The sequence below is a fragment of the Populus euphratica genome, unplaced genomic scaffold (genome assembly GCF_000495115.2).
Source record: "Populus euphratica unplaced genomic scaffold, PopEup_1.0 scaffold22.1, whole genome shotgun sequence".
In the NCBI taxonomy this organism is placed as follows: domain Eukaryota; kingdom Viridiplantae; phylum Streptophyta; class Magnoliopsida; order Malpighiales; family Salicaceae; genus Populus; species Populus euphratica.
Window position 1 is genome coordinate 1,721,139 of NW_011499863.1, and position 13,768 is coordinate 1,734,906.

Consider the following 13,768-nt stretch of genomic DNA (forward strand, 5'->3'; position numbering starts at 1 on the left):
TATAAAACATCACAAGGATAACAAACATATATACTAGGACTCGAACCAAGTACAGTGGAAGAAGTTAGGCCAAGCACTCAATGCCTGGATGCCCAAAAGCTTCAAAGAGTAGATTTGGTTAATGCCAGTTCAGTTTCGGGCCTATGATCCTGTTTTTCTAACTTTGTTGCGTGGGGTGTGGAAATCATCATTGGAGCACGAATTCTCTGGTCACCTTGTCTGTTGCTATGTGTCCCATCATTAATTCGATCACCAAGCATTCATGGGACCATACTGTTAACTCCCCTTTCACGATCCGTCTCTCATTTCCAAAATCAGCAAATATCATGCCTTTCGTCCTTGTTCTGTAGTTATTTCGTTTTTCAAACTATTTAATGCTTCAAATCACATTAATCTGATGGTTTTTTTAGATTTTTTTTAATAATTTTAATGGGCTGATGTAAAAAAATAAAATAAAAATTAATTTAATAATCTTTCAATTGAAAAGGAACTTACACCGCATTATTAAAAAAAAATACTTAATCATGCAGTTGTATTATAATAATGATATCTGGATAGATCAGTTAGCTGAGGTAAAAGGCACTCTCGATATGGCAAAGACTAGGCTTATCAACTACCACCTTGATCTTTGACACATTATTATCCTTATTTTTGGCCAACTACAGAGTTCAAAGGGTAATTATCTCATAATATACTTAATCATGCTCATGATCAACCTCTTAATGAGAAGATCTGTGTGCATAATTAAGTATAGTAAAGATGACGGGGATCATGATATGTGCTGACAAGGCAGTCTCACCTTTAGCCCAACTAGCAGAAAAACAAAAATTTAAGCAATCCTTTGCTTTACTACTCAAGGTCTAGGGGAGCAGCATTCAACAATCAGTTCAAAAGAATTTAAATAAATATATAAATAAAAGAAATTCCCTTTTCTTATATATAAAAGATTCGAACAATTTCCCTTGTAAATCCTGGGTTGTTTTTGTTTATTTTTTTCAGTAAAAGAACCTTATTTATTCATTGATAGATAAATAAATAAATAAATATTCCCATAGCATCTAGAAAGAAAGGGATGGCTTACATCTCCATCCATCATCTAATTTTAGTACAAGTCAAAGTTTTTTGAAAAAAAGAAAATGCATGCTTCGATTAAATAGAAAACAATCAAGATAGATTAATTTCTCAGCTTAATTATAATGGATTGAATCTTCTCAGAGCATAAATAATTGTAGCACACATAAACAAAACAATGCTCATAATAATTTATCGAATCAGGGGTGCATAAAACTAGCTTTGTAGACCATTGACCCATTTTTGTTTTATTTTTCTTGAATTAGACAATTGATCTCCTTAGTTACCTTTATCTATACTACCAATCTTTCTGGTTTATCATCTCTTCCTTTGTACTATAGTTTATTAAAAATAGAATTAAAAAAATACTTACCAAACCTTTTCTAAGAAAAAAAAAATGCAAGTCATGATTAACTTTTTTTAATAAAATGAATCGACACCCCAGCTACTGGATCACTGTAATAATTAAGAAAAGAATACTGGTAGCTGGAGGCTCTGAAAATTATATAATAAGTTCAACGTAGCACATTGTTTCCTTGTTAAAGCTCCAATGGCCCCTACTAGGCTAACTAGGCAGGCTGCTACTCGCCACCGACTCGAAGAAATCTAACACATGGCAAATGCGAAGCTTCATGGTGATGAGTTTTATACACCAAACTAGCGCATTTAACATTGCAAAGAAACAATACATCGTTTCGTGGGGGAAAAAAATGATAATAAATTATTTTTTTAAATATAATTTTTTAAACTATTTTAAAAATAAATTTATTTTATTTTCCATCTTCATGTGTATTTAGTATTACGATGAGCAATGAGTTTTTCTCGTATATTTAGTATTGCCATGCGCAATGAATTTTTTCTCGTGTTTTTCTTGATATTAGCACTTGCAAGAGAGTTTATTTTTTTAATCTTTTTTTAAAAAATAAATATTTTCCTTATATCATGAGACCGTAGTCAAACACAGTGTAAGGTTTTTTAAACAATTTGCTAAAATATACCAACTATTTTCTGGGGGTACATGAGTTGATGGGAAGAGCAAAAGGTGGGTTATCCTATAGAATTACCAGAGAATTGATATACAACTTGAGAAGAGTAAATGTAATATTAATTAATGACGACCGCACGTATTGGTTGTACCAATAAAATATTTTCTTTCTTAGAATTTTATACTGTCAATCACTAACGTTAGAGCTGTGATCCCACGGGGTCCAAATAGAGGAACTTTAATGTGAGGAGATTGTTTGGGTCAACCTTGTGAAACGACTGGTAGATGGGAGGAGGTGTAATGTCTAGCTCACATCAGAATGAAATGGGAGAGGTATAATGTTCAACGGGGTTGCTTTAATTGGTTCGACACTTGTTTGTTTTAATAAAATTTTGAGTTTAAATTGTATGACTTACGTAAATTATGATTAAAAAAACATTGCCTCTCAGTAGACCGACCTAACTCGATCAGATTAATTGAAATTTAATGAACTTTAAAATATTAAGATTTTATCTCTTAGTAAATCAACTCAGTTCAATTAGATTAGTTGGAGTATAATGAAGTTATGAATACTAGAATTTAGAAAAAATAAAAAAAAAGATGAGAATGAAATGGGAGAGGGATATAGAAAGTGATTTAATTTTTTTTTTTTATTATTTTTATTGAGGTTGATAAAACATCATTTTTAATGTGTTACTATTTGTTTCTAATTATACCCCACTGTTGTCCACCAGCCACCCTCTCCCTTGAAGATACCATACCGTCAACAATCTGGTCCAAATGCTTGGGCTACACAACGCGAAGACAACAGGAAAGTTAAGCCCCCCTGGCTCGAGGTCTATTCATCATTTCATTTCATTTCTTTCCCAGAAAAAAATAAATAACCACAAAGTTGTGTTAACGGTTGTTCCTTTGCAAACCGTTAATTCATTTTTTATTTTATTTTATTTTATATATTTAGTATTCTTCTCATCTCATTATTAAAGTATGTGAATTAACCACAAAGTTGATACTATTTAATTACAAGCCTTCTTGTTCTCTGATTATATTCTTAATTATTAAACCTGGTCATCTAATGATTTATTGATTCAGGATGAAATTCAACCTGGTCAAAAACTGGACACGGATGAAGAATTGGATTTTTTTTCCAGGTTAGTAAATAAAAAAACCACGCCCAGTGATCCGAATTTGGCGCACACGTCAAACTTTTTTTGCCCTTTAAGCTATGTTCATAATGAAACAAATAATTTAATGTCCTAAGTTCGAGTTAGGTTAATAGCTTTTTGATTAGCCTCACTCAATAATTTTATAAATTTTGATACAAGAGCAATGTGGACACGATATCTCTTACCTAATATATAATTAGCTTATTTGTACACATTTTACCAACCACAAATAACGAAACAAGGAATTCAAGTCAATAACAACCAAAATCTTGATCAAACAAAATCTTACCTTTTTTTTTCATCTCTTTTTTAATGATAAAACTATTGCATGCGGTCAAACATGACTCTCTATAGAACAGAATAGAACAATATTAGGGCAAAAAGATATGCGGCATAACTAGGATATTTCCTTAATTGAAGGGCCACTGGGGAACTGCGTAGGCAGGCCTCTGGCTGGCAACTTAAAGAAAGACAGGTAAGAAGTGATCCTCCTGCCTAGGCACAGGACAACAAACGTGAAAATGAAGATAATAGCTCAAAACATTAGCATCTGCTTTCTGCCCTTTCTTTACGTGGAGGTGTTGCAACTTACAAGTTATCCATGTCATCCTGAAATGTCATAAAAATTGCTTGTGTTTTACATGACTAGTGACTGGGTGACATGGGCCAGTTATTGACTGACTTGACCTAGGATGACTGTTCCAAAATTGCAACAAAAACTCTGTTTAGTGTTTAACTGTTTATAGCTGCGTGTGGTTAAATGGAATAGCTTAATCCTAGCCTTTTGCAAGTGACAAATGACAAAAAAAAAACCTACCGAATTCCAAACCCAACATTAATAATTTACACTTGAAATCTGGCAAAAGCATGATTAGTATACCAAAATAATGTTGGAAGGGGAGGGCGCAAATAAAAAATATTGTGTGAAAAATGATTGGGTGTGCATTTTCAGGAGCAAAGATTGGGACATCATTCTGTAAGGTAACCACCAAGATACTGAGCCAACTCAAAAGAAACTAAAACATGTTCACAAAGTTTCACCAACACAGCCATTGTGGCTTGCTCCATGTATAGCTTGCTACACCCAATGTGTGAGAATGTTGCACATTGTAAAACCAGGCATACTGCCATCGAGTAATAGAAGCATGGTCCTGATGTTGCACCATATGCTTCTGGGAAAGACATTCTAGAATCTTGAGAATGGGAATGATGTCATGATGAGTGAAAATCCAGGCTTCATGATTCTGGCTCGGATGATGTGTGATGCAAGTTTCTTAAGGCCTCAGGCACCACCTGCCCACATTGCTCCAGAATTCCCATAAGTGGTCTAGCTACCAGTGCATCTTCTTTGGTCAAAAAGCTATGGAAGTTGCCATTGATACTGTGCCTAGCCATTCTAGTGAGGATTTGAACATAATTATCAATTGATGGCACGAAGTTGGGTAAGATTACAGTTTCACAGAAAGCTAAATTGGTGGTAGAAATGTGCTCTACATTGATCACAGAGACCACAGGTTTCTTTCTGATATTCATATCCAGGCTGAAGAAAGCAAACAAAAATGAGTTAAACGAGCCAGAGACTAAAAGTCTAAAAGTACTTTGTGCTGAGAGACGAACTTAAAAGTAGCAACACACAAGATAACTCTACCAGCCCATTTCTGTTCCACAACCCCAATTTGAAGTTTAAGTCTATTACCAAGAAAACATGAAGCTTAGGAGAATGTCGTGCCCAGATCAACTTTGGTTTTATAAAATGGTATCTATAACATGTTTCATCATTGTCATTATGCTATAACAGCCTGATTTTCCAACATTCCTATCCTGTAGTACCATTCAAACTTTCGTTTACCTTCTATCCCCAGACACCCTAATTGCTGCTAGCATCTCAAAATAAGAAATGTGTCAGCACCAACATTTTCAGTTAAAGATGAGAAAAACAACATGAAATGAAAAGGCTTCCGGAAACAAAGTTACTGGAGAAACAAATAGTCAGTAGAATTACATAAACTACTAACCTGCTATCATCATCTGAAATACAGCGATTTGGTTCCATAGAAACAGTATAACCATTGATTTCAAGCATCTTGACTAAATTGAAAGAGATGTTATCATTTCCAACTACATATAGCACCTTTAAAGGATGGGACCAGAGTTGGCTGTCACAAGCATGATTCAAAACTTGAATACTCTGTAAAAAAAGCTACAAATATCAAGGAAACTGACAGCAAAACCCATCAAGCCGGAGAATACATAGTTAAATGAACAAAAATACATTATAATAACATATTAATTCACTACATCCTATACAGCAAGGGCTATGGCGCAATATACAGGTGTTGGAGTAATGATGACTAGAAATCTTGGAAATGCTACAGCTCATGGTAATGATTTTTGAAGCATTTTAAGTGAGAATCCGGTTGCAGGTGTAATAATTTGCATTTCAAAATTTTACTAGTAGGAAGCAGTTATCTAGATATTGAGATGTGCATACCTTTAGAAGTCTTTCTTCCTCGGATGTGCACAAATTTATTGTCTGGACAATGCATGCACTTTGACTGGGGATAGACTGATCAATCGATAATCTACAAATTGATCCCAGGAGAAGATTCTGTAGAACCGGAACACAAGCACCACTAAAGAAATTGTTGAAAACCACAGTACGAAGACTTCCAGAAATAGATTGCCTAATGGATCTAAGGGCGTTAAGGCAACCACCATTATAAAGAGATTCCACTCCATCAACAACCTATCCAATTATAAAAGAAAAAAATCAGGAATAAAGGATAGATCTCAAAACATCTTTTGTTGAGAGATTTACAAGAGCATAGAAGATAGAAAAAAGCATCGTATTCTGAACAACTGATCATAATAGCAGTTCAAAAGGCATAACATGCTTCACAAAGCATCCACCCAACACGTGTCGATCTGTTTGTTTCTGCGTTTCAAAAACGCTTTTGAAAAAATTTGAATTTTTTTTGTTTACTTCAAATTAATATGTTTTTAGTATTTTCAAATCATTTTGATGCGCTGATATCAAAAATAATTTTTAATAAATAAATAAAATATCATCTCGATGCATTTCAGCACGACAAGATCTTTGAAAAGCAACCGCAACTACACTCCAATGCATAGGGCCACCATATTCCATAGTCCATACAAGACTGCTATGCTATTGTATTTTGTGAACCTGATATTTTGTGAATCCTGACTATCCAGGTTCAAAGTTGATGAAAATAAAGTGTCACAAGAAAATGCCTCACAACTACTATATAGATGACCATCAGCAAGCAACTTCTAGACACCTCCAGTCAATCAAATAAAATAGTATATCAATACAATGCAGCACAGGCTTTCAAGAGGGCATTGAAAGGTACAACTGAAAAAAAAAAAATGAAAATTGATATTATAATGTGTGTAAAAAATGAGATGTTTTAATCTGTAATTCTTTTACAGAATACCTAAAACAATAATAGCTGGAGATGGAAAAGTTTGAGGATAATATGGAAACACCAGATCCGATTACATGAAAGGTTAAAACATTACCAAAAAGGAGACCCCTGATATATCAATAGCCTTCAGGGAAACAAGCTCCAAAAGTCTATCAGGTGTGGACACAAGAAATTCAGGTTCACAGCTCGCCAAACTATACAAGAGGCAAAAACTTTTAGTGAGAAGAGAAAAGCAGTGATTTTAAATTTTACATTTACAAGAGCATTCAAGCACACGCAAGAGAGAGAGAGAGAGAGAGCTTTTCTTTACCCATGTATCTGGTGATCTATGGAGGAACCAGGATGTACGCTCACTGTATGTATGCCAAGAACTTTCAGAGGTTTGCACACCACACGTACCTAGTATAATTTTAAGAGGGAAAAACCAGGCACCAAATTAATGGTTTGATGAAACCCTGTGCATCCGTAGACATCTAAAATGATATTTCTTTTCGTTTCTGAACAGTAAACCAGAACTCCTAAACAATTGACTACTGATTCACATTTCAAAACACGAGAATTTTTTTAGAGTTTTCTTGCCAAATAACAATACAAACAACGTAAAACTTAATTTGAACAATGTGATAAGAAGAGATAACAAACCTTGACAGCTTCTTCTTGGGATGGTACAAGAAATAGAAAAGATGGACTAGGTACTGATAAATCTTCTTCCTCCTTTCTCACAATAATATCGGCAGCCATGGAAACTACCCATGCAATTTGCTCAGTAGTGCATGAAGATCCACTTGTCACCAATATATCTTTTCCAGTCGAATAACATTTCAAAAACTCAACTCCCCAAGGGCTAACAAACAATGACTCGTCCTCCTCATCATTATAGGCTCCCTCATGTCGCAAGGCTTTCTCTATTTCATTCAAGCTATACATAAGAAATTTTGATGGGCAATCCATGTTTTCCTGGGCCTGTCTTTGACGTCCACGTCCAACTTTTCCATTCACCTGCACTTTTGCTTTTTCCTGGTCGATCCCTAAATTGCTATTAGAAATAAGTGAATTTTTAATCTCTGAGCCCATGCTCATAGCCAAATCATTTTCTATACCCTTCATCTTGCCCTTGACAAATGCCTTCTCATTCTTTCGGGCCAAAGGCTTCTTTTTCGTTTCCTTTTTTTGGAACTCCAGTTTACCATTCCTGTCATTGAATGGATCATCTGGAGTAGGAAGGCTAAAACACATTCCCTGTCCATCATTGCAACACATGATAAGTTTACACACACGCTAATCAATATAATATAATAACCCATAATTTTATTTCCGAAAAAAACCCAACAAACTTAGATTTTGCCCGAAAACAAGTCTAAGTTTTCGTAAGCACAACATTTGATATCTCAATCAAACAACAATAGTAACTGCATGTGCTTGTCAATGCTACATAACGCACATATCAATCAATTAAAAAAAAACTCCTAACAATTCCAGATTATGGGTCTAATTCATATATCTCCGGGAGAGAAAGACAACAGAAACCACCAAAAATAAGCATAACCCCCTTCACAATTTCTCATCTTTCTCATTCTAAACCATTCAAAACATTAAAAAAAAAAAACCTTTAGTTCCGAAAACAAATCACCAATAACCAACTATCCTTCAAAGAAAAATGAGCAAGTTCTCTTCTTTCACTTACCTGGCACATCCGGCGTTTTCCAGTTAATCGGCGCTTTTTGGCAGCTATAATGGAAGCAACACGAGCTGACACACTTGAACCCTCTTTTTGCATCTTCTTTCTTCTTTCTTTGTTCTTCTTTTTCGCCACAGCATCATCACCTTTTGCCATTTTTCCAATTTATCAATAAGTTTATTTATTTATGCTTCGAAATTATTATGTGTATGTATGTTAACAGAGAGATAGAGAGAGCGGCTGCAATGTGAAGCTGATTTCTATGAGCACAAGACGGCGGGTTTATCTTGGGGTTTTTGTGCGGTGATGTCTGGTTTTGATATTTTAGAAGAAGAGTATGGGTGAAATGGTAAATCACTAGACACCTTGAAGGGCCAACCCATTGAGAAAACTAATTGGGCCTATGGTTCAAAATCCTCTAACATGATCTCGAAGTCAGCCGTTGACTACTTTAGTTGCTATCCCGTGAGAATCTTGAAACACTGCTCTGCTTTCAGATCTCTGTCCAAAATAATGCACTGCTGCCACAGCTTACAGTGGAAAATATTTGTCAAAAGTTCTAAAATAAAATTTACCCGCGAAATTTTTATAGGATAGTAAAAATGGATATAAGTTATATAAGAAAAAAATATAAAAATACGAACGAAAATAATTGAAAATAAATAAAAAAATAATATCTTTTGAGCTTAATTTAAGGCTTTTTCATCCTGGCTGATGCTGAAAAACCGATCTAGTCCTAGTAAAATGTGAACACAGATCAAAAGTTACTGCAAAATTTCTTGTTGCACTTTGCTTTGTCTATCTGTTATGTAAACACATCTTCAATTTAGATGAACTGTACATTAGATGATCTTTCTTGATTGTTGCGTAAGATTATTTTTTCTTGGGTATTGGGATTTTTTTTTGTATTTTAAAAATTATATAATTTTTTATTTTAAATTAATTTATTTTTAATATATTCAAATATTTTTTTATTTTAAATGTTATTTTTTATATTTTAATATATTTTTAAATAAAAAACACTTTAAAAAACAATAATCCGTAACCTTTCAATCCCCCTTACATTTGACATCCTCTAACATTTTCTATAGTTATATACTTATATTGGTATCTCTTTTAAGTGTGCTGTGTTGAACTCTTTAACAAAAATTCAAGATAGCAAGAGAGAGAGATGGGTCCTGAGATTCCAAATTCCGTGGACGTGTCTTTAAGTGACCAGGAACAAGGTGATTTTGATTCTCCAAAGAAGCTTGAAGCTGGAGCTTTGATTGAGCTCAAATCTAGAGGTCAGTTGGTACATAATGTTATATTTGTCAGTTGTCAGTTCTCTTTTCGTTTTACCTTTCTGTGGTGTTTTTAGTTAGACTATCAGATTCTTTATTGGCAACTGCTTTAGGGTTTTTGGTACATGCAAATGATTAATATCCAAAGTTTATATACCTGGTGGCAGGGCCATGATTGCACTGTGGATACCACATGACAGCAACAATCGTTGCTCCAGCACTTCTGAGTCTTATCTTTGCTCTGGCCTTAACAGGCTGGTTTGGGGGATACTATGTTTACATGTGGCCGCCGTCGTTACATTCTACTCCTATAACCTTCTGTCACTGGTGTTGGAGCATTATGCAGACATTAGACAGCGTCAACTTAGGTTCCGAGATATGGCCAGGGATGTACCAGGTGAGGAACATCCGCTAAGTATGTATGCATCATGCGTGGCTCTATATATTACAGTGTCACTTCAAGGAAAAAAATTCAAAAAATTAAGAACTGTTATTGATGATTTAATGCTCTAATATGATATAGGACCAGGATGGGGCAGATATTTTGTAGGTCTAATTCAATTTGTTTTATGCTATGGTGCAGTTGTTTTCTTAACTCTTCTTGGAGGACAGAGCCTCAAGGTTATTTTCAACTTTTTGCTAAGCTTCAAGTATCTCTCTTCATAACCATGGATGCATGGTTTTGTATCAAAGTAGTTTGCTCTGCAAAACCAGATGATGATTATTCTCCTCATTGATTTTGCGGTGGTTGTTTCCTGCGTTGGTAGTTCATTTACTTTCTTTCCAGGCCAGACGGAACTATGCATTAAGGAATAAACTGTCAAAAATATACTTCTATTTGAAGGCAACTATAGCTCCTCCAGCTCGAGGGGAAAATGTTCAAGGGACTATCTGTGTGAGTTATGCTGTTGTAATCACAACTTTCTTCAGCGTTGCAGTATCTGGGTACTGGGAATTTGGCAACAAAGCCCAGGCAACAGTTCTGGTTAACTTTAAGGTTGATGGGAAGCCTCTTTTGCCCACTTGGGTTCTCTTGATGACCAATGTGTTTGCCCTCTTGCAACTCACAGCTCTCTGTATCGTATGATTTGCTCATCACTCATCACTCATCACTAGGTTCAGATTTTGTCCAGCGGTTTCAACACTTAACACTAGTCCATCGTTCAGAAGTTAACATGTTATCAGTCATCAGCACCCATAGAAGGATTCTCCATTACGCATCATATTTTACTAGACTGCAAATTTATATGCAGGTTAACTTACAATCCACAAATGATGTGCTGGAGTGCAAGTTTGCAGATCCAAAACGTGAAGAATTTTCTATTCGTAATGTTCTACCAAGGTTGGTTTTCCTATCATTATCCATTGCCATAGCCACGACCCTCGCAGCAATGTTTCCTTTCTTTGGTGACATCGACGCAGTGATTGGAGCATTTGGATGCATACCCCTGGACATCATTTTGCCAATGGTCTTGTATAATGTAACCTTCAAGTCCTCCAAGCTGGGCCTAATGTTCTGGGTTAACACATTGATTGCCACCATATTTTCAGCATTAGGAGTATTAGGTGCAATATCTTCAATTAGGCATATAGTACTTGATGCCAACACTTACAATCTATTTGCTAACTTGTAATGATCACAGCAGCCTGTATCTAGTTTTTGTAATCCACTTTAAAAATTTTAATTATCAAATCAAAGTTACTAAATCGTTTATTAGATCCAATCATATTTTTATTTTAGTGTTAGGGCCTAAATCATTGCTAACTTAAAATGACTACTGGTAAAATCACTAACCTACATCGGATAGAAGACGAGGGTCCTGATCGCCTAAATAACACAAGGGTCACCTTTTTTCTCCGAATTTGCTCTGCATCCTACGTTTTGCAGGCAACATAGCTATGCTATGCTGTCATAGGCAGTAGCTATGTTAGTGTTGGCATTTCGGGTAATCGGGCATTTGGTAATCAGGCTCAGCCAGCAATTCTTACCAATTTTGTGGGTGTTTGGATTTGTCGGGTGAGGTTTACCGTTTACCCGAAGCTATATTTTTTAATGTTGGATAATGCTTTTACCACAATTTTTGATTGTGGATCTCATCATTAAACCTGTGGTGCAATCATGGATTACAAGAAGCTGCTTTTTTTTTATTTATTTATGTGGGTGTTTGGGTTAGCTTGCGTGTACCATGACTAATCTTCACGGCCCATTGAATACCCTGCAAACGCATATAAGACACCACGAGAGTGACAGGCGTGCACGTCAGGGCTCGCTGCTTTTTACTCTTTCTTGTAATGTAAAAATAGATGAACAGTGAAGTGAAGCATGCTTCACTGTTCATTGAAGAAAATAAAATGAACGAGCAGTGAAGCATGCTTTACTTTCTGGTTAGAGCAATATAGTTTAAAATTAAAAATATATAAAATTAGATTTGATTTAGTAAAATAAAAAATATTTTTTATTTTTAATTATATTTTATTTAAAAAATTAGTGTTAAATATTATTTAATGATTATATAAATTAAATAGAGATCACTTCATAATGCCACATTTACAGAATTTAATTGCAATCTGAATTTTGTTTTTGATTATATTTTACTTGACGTTGTTGTATTTTTAAAAAAATTATAAAAATTGTAATTCTTGTCAAATATATTTCATACGTGATGGAATTGTGAATAGTTTAATAAAACAATAAAAAATATTTTATATAAAATATTATTTATTTCACGATATAATAGCAATAATTAAATCTACAATATTTAAATTAAAAACCATCAATATTAATATATATTTTTAAAAGTATTTTATAATCTTAATTTTAAAAATATTTTTAATTAAATATATTAAATTATTTTTTATTTGATTTTAATTTTAACTAAACATTTATAAAAATAAACCAACCACGATTAAAGGTATTTATTACGGGTGATGGCAAGGACTTCTGCCTATTGTTATCCAACTTCTTCATTCTTATGCAATCAGTGGCGGAGCCACAACGGGAATTAAGGGGGCAATTGCCCCCTTAATCCTTGTTTTTAAATATTTTTATATTAAAATTTTAATATAATAATTTAACAAGATTTTTTTAATTATTATTCCTACATCTTTTTCTTCTATAATTTTTTTAAATTTTAAATTATTAATTGATTAAATAAGTAATTTTTTATGTTTTATATTTAATGTTTTAGGCGAGTTTCATTCATTTTTTCTATTTATTTCATTGTTTAATTTTAATTTTGTTTCTTAATAATATAATGATTTACTGGTTTGTTAAATTAATATATTTATATATAATATTATATACATATAAATATGAATTAAAATAAGTTTTGATGAATTAATATGTATTTTATCATAAATTTTATATAAAAAATAATGTTGATTAACGTACTAATAATTAAAAATAAAATACCAAACAACTAAAAGAATTAGGAATAAAGTAAAAAAACACATTAATATTTTTATTTAACCTATTTGTGTAAAACAATAAATTAATAAAAAATTATGTCAATAATTTCACTGGTCCTATATAATTTAGAAATAGATGAAAAAAAAATTATTGTATATATTGAGAAAGAATATTTTTAATAAAATTAACAATAAAATTATTATTAAGTAATTGTAAAATATGAAAATTTAAAAAAAAATATAATATAAATTTTTTATTTTTAAAATATTTTTACTTGATATGAGTTGGTATTTGAATATCAAATTAATTTTTCTATATAAAACCTATGTTTATATAATATATAATATTAAATATTTAAAACTTTTTAGTTCCGCTACTATCTGTACGGAGAACGCCATTTTTCCCAACCAGCTTGAGCAGAGTTGCATTCTGTGTATACCATCCGACATAGATTCTTGTTGGTTTACTTGCAACAAGCAAATGAAGTGTTCGAAACATGGTTCGCGGACCCAAAGATGAGTCAATTGATTTTAACCAAATCATTATCCTTTTCATCTCAACTTAAAACCTAACCCATATTAAATTTTATCACAGTGAATTTTTTAAATTAACCTATAAAATAAGCTTGTCATGTGATTCAACCTCCTCTGATTTGTTTTTACATTATAAAAATATTTTTAAACAAAACTTTATTTTTTATTTAAAATTAATATTTTTTAGTTTTTTA

At 33.1% G+C, this 13,768-nt stretch overlaps 1 protein-coding gene and 1 pseudogene across 1 annotated transcript; one reads left to right on the top strand and one right to left on the bottom strand.

Annotated features, from left to right (window-relative positions):
- Nucleotides 1–4,071: 4,071 nt before the first annotated feature.
- On the bottom strand, nucleotides 4,072–8,615 carry LOC105125501 (P-loop containing nucleoside triphosphate hydrolases superfamily protein). Its single transcript, XM_011025971.1, has 7 exons — nucleotides 8,356–8,615; nucleotides 7,314–7,910; nucleotides 6,982–7,070; nucleotides 6,766–6,865; nucleotides 5,714–5,968; nucleotides 5,238–5,410; nucleotides 4,072–4,762 (listed from the first exon to the last, which is right to left on the bottom strand). The coding sequence occupies exons 1-7, from the start codon at nucleotides 8,503–8,505 to the stop codon at nucleotides 4,459–4,461; spliced, it is 1,668 nt and encodes a 555-aa protein (XP_011024273.1). The 5' UTR covers nucleotides 8,506–8,615; the 3' UTR covers nucleotides 4,072–4,458.
- Nucleotides 8,616–9,427: 812 nt separating this feature from the next.
- LOC105125588 (GABA transporter 1-like) lies at nucleotides 9,428–13,613 on the top strand (annotated as a pseudogene).
- Nucleotides 13,614–13,768: the final 155 nt, after the last annotated feature.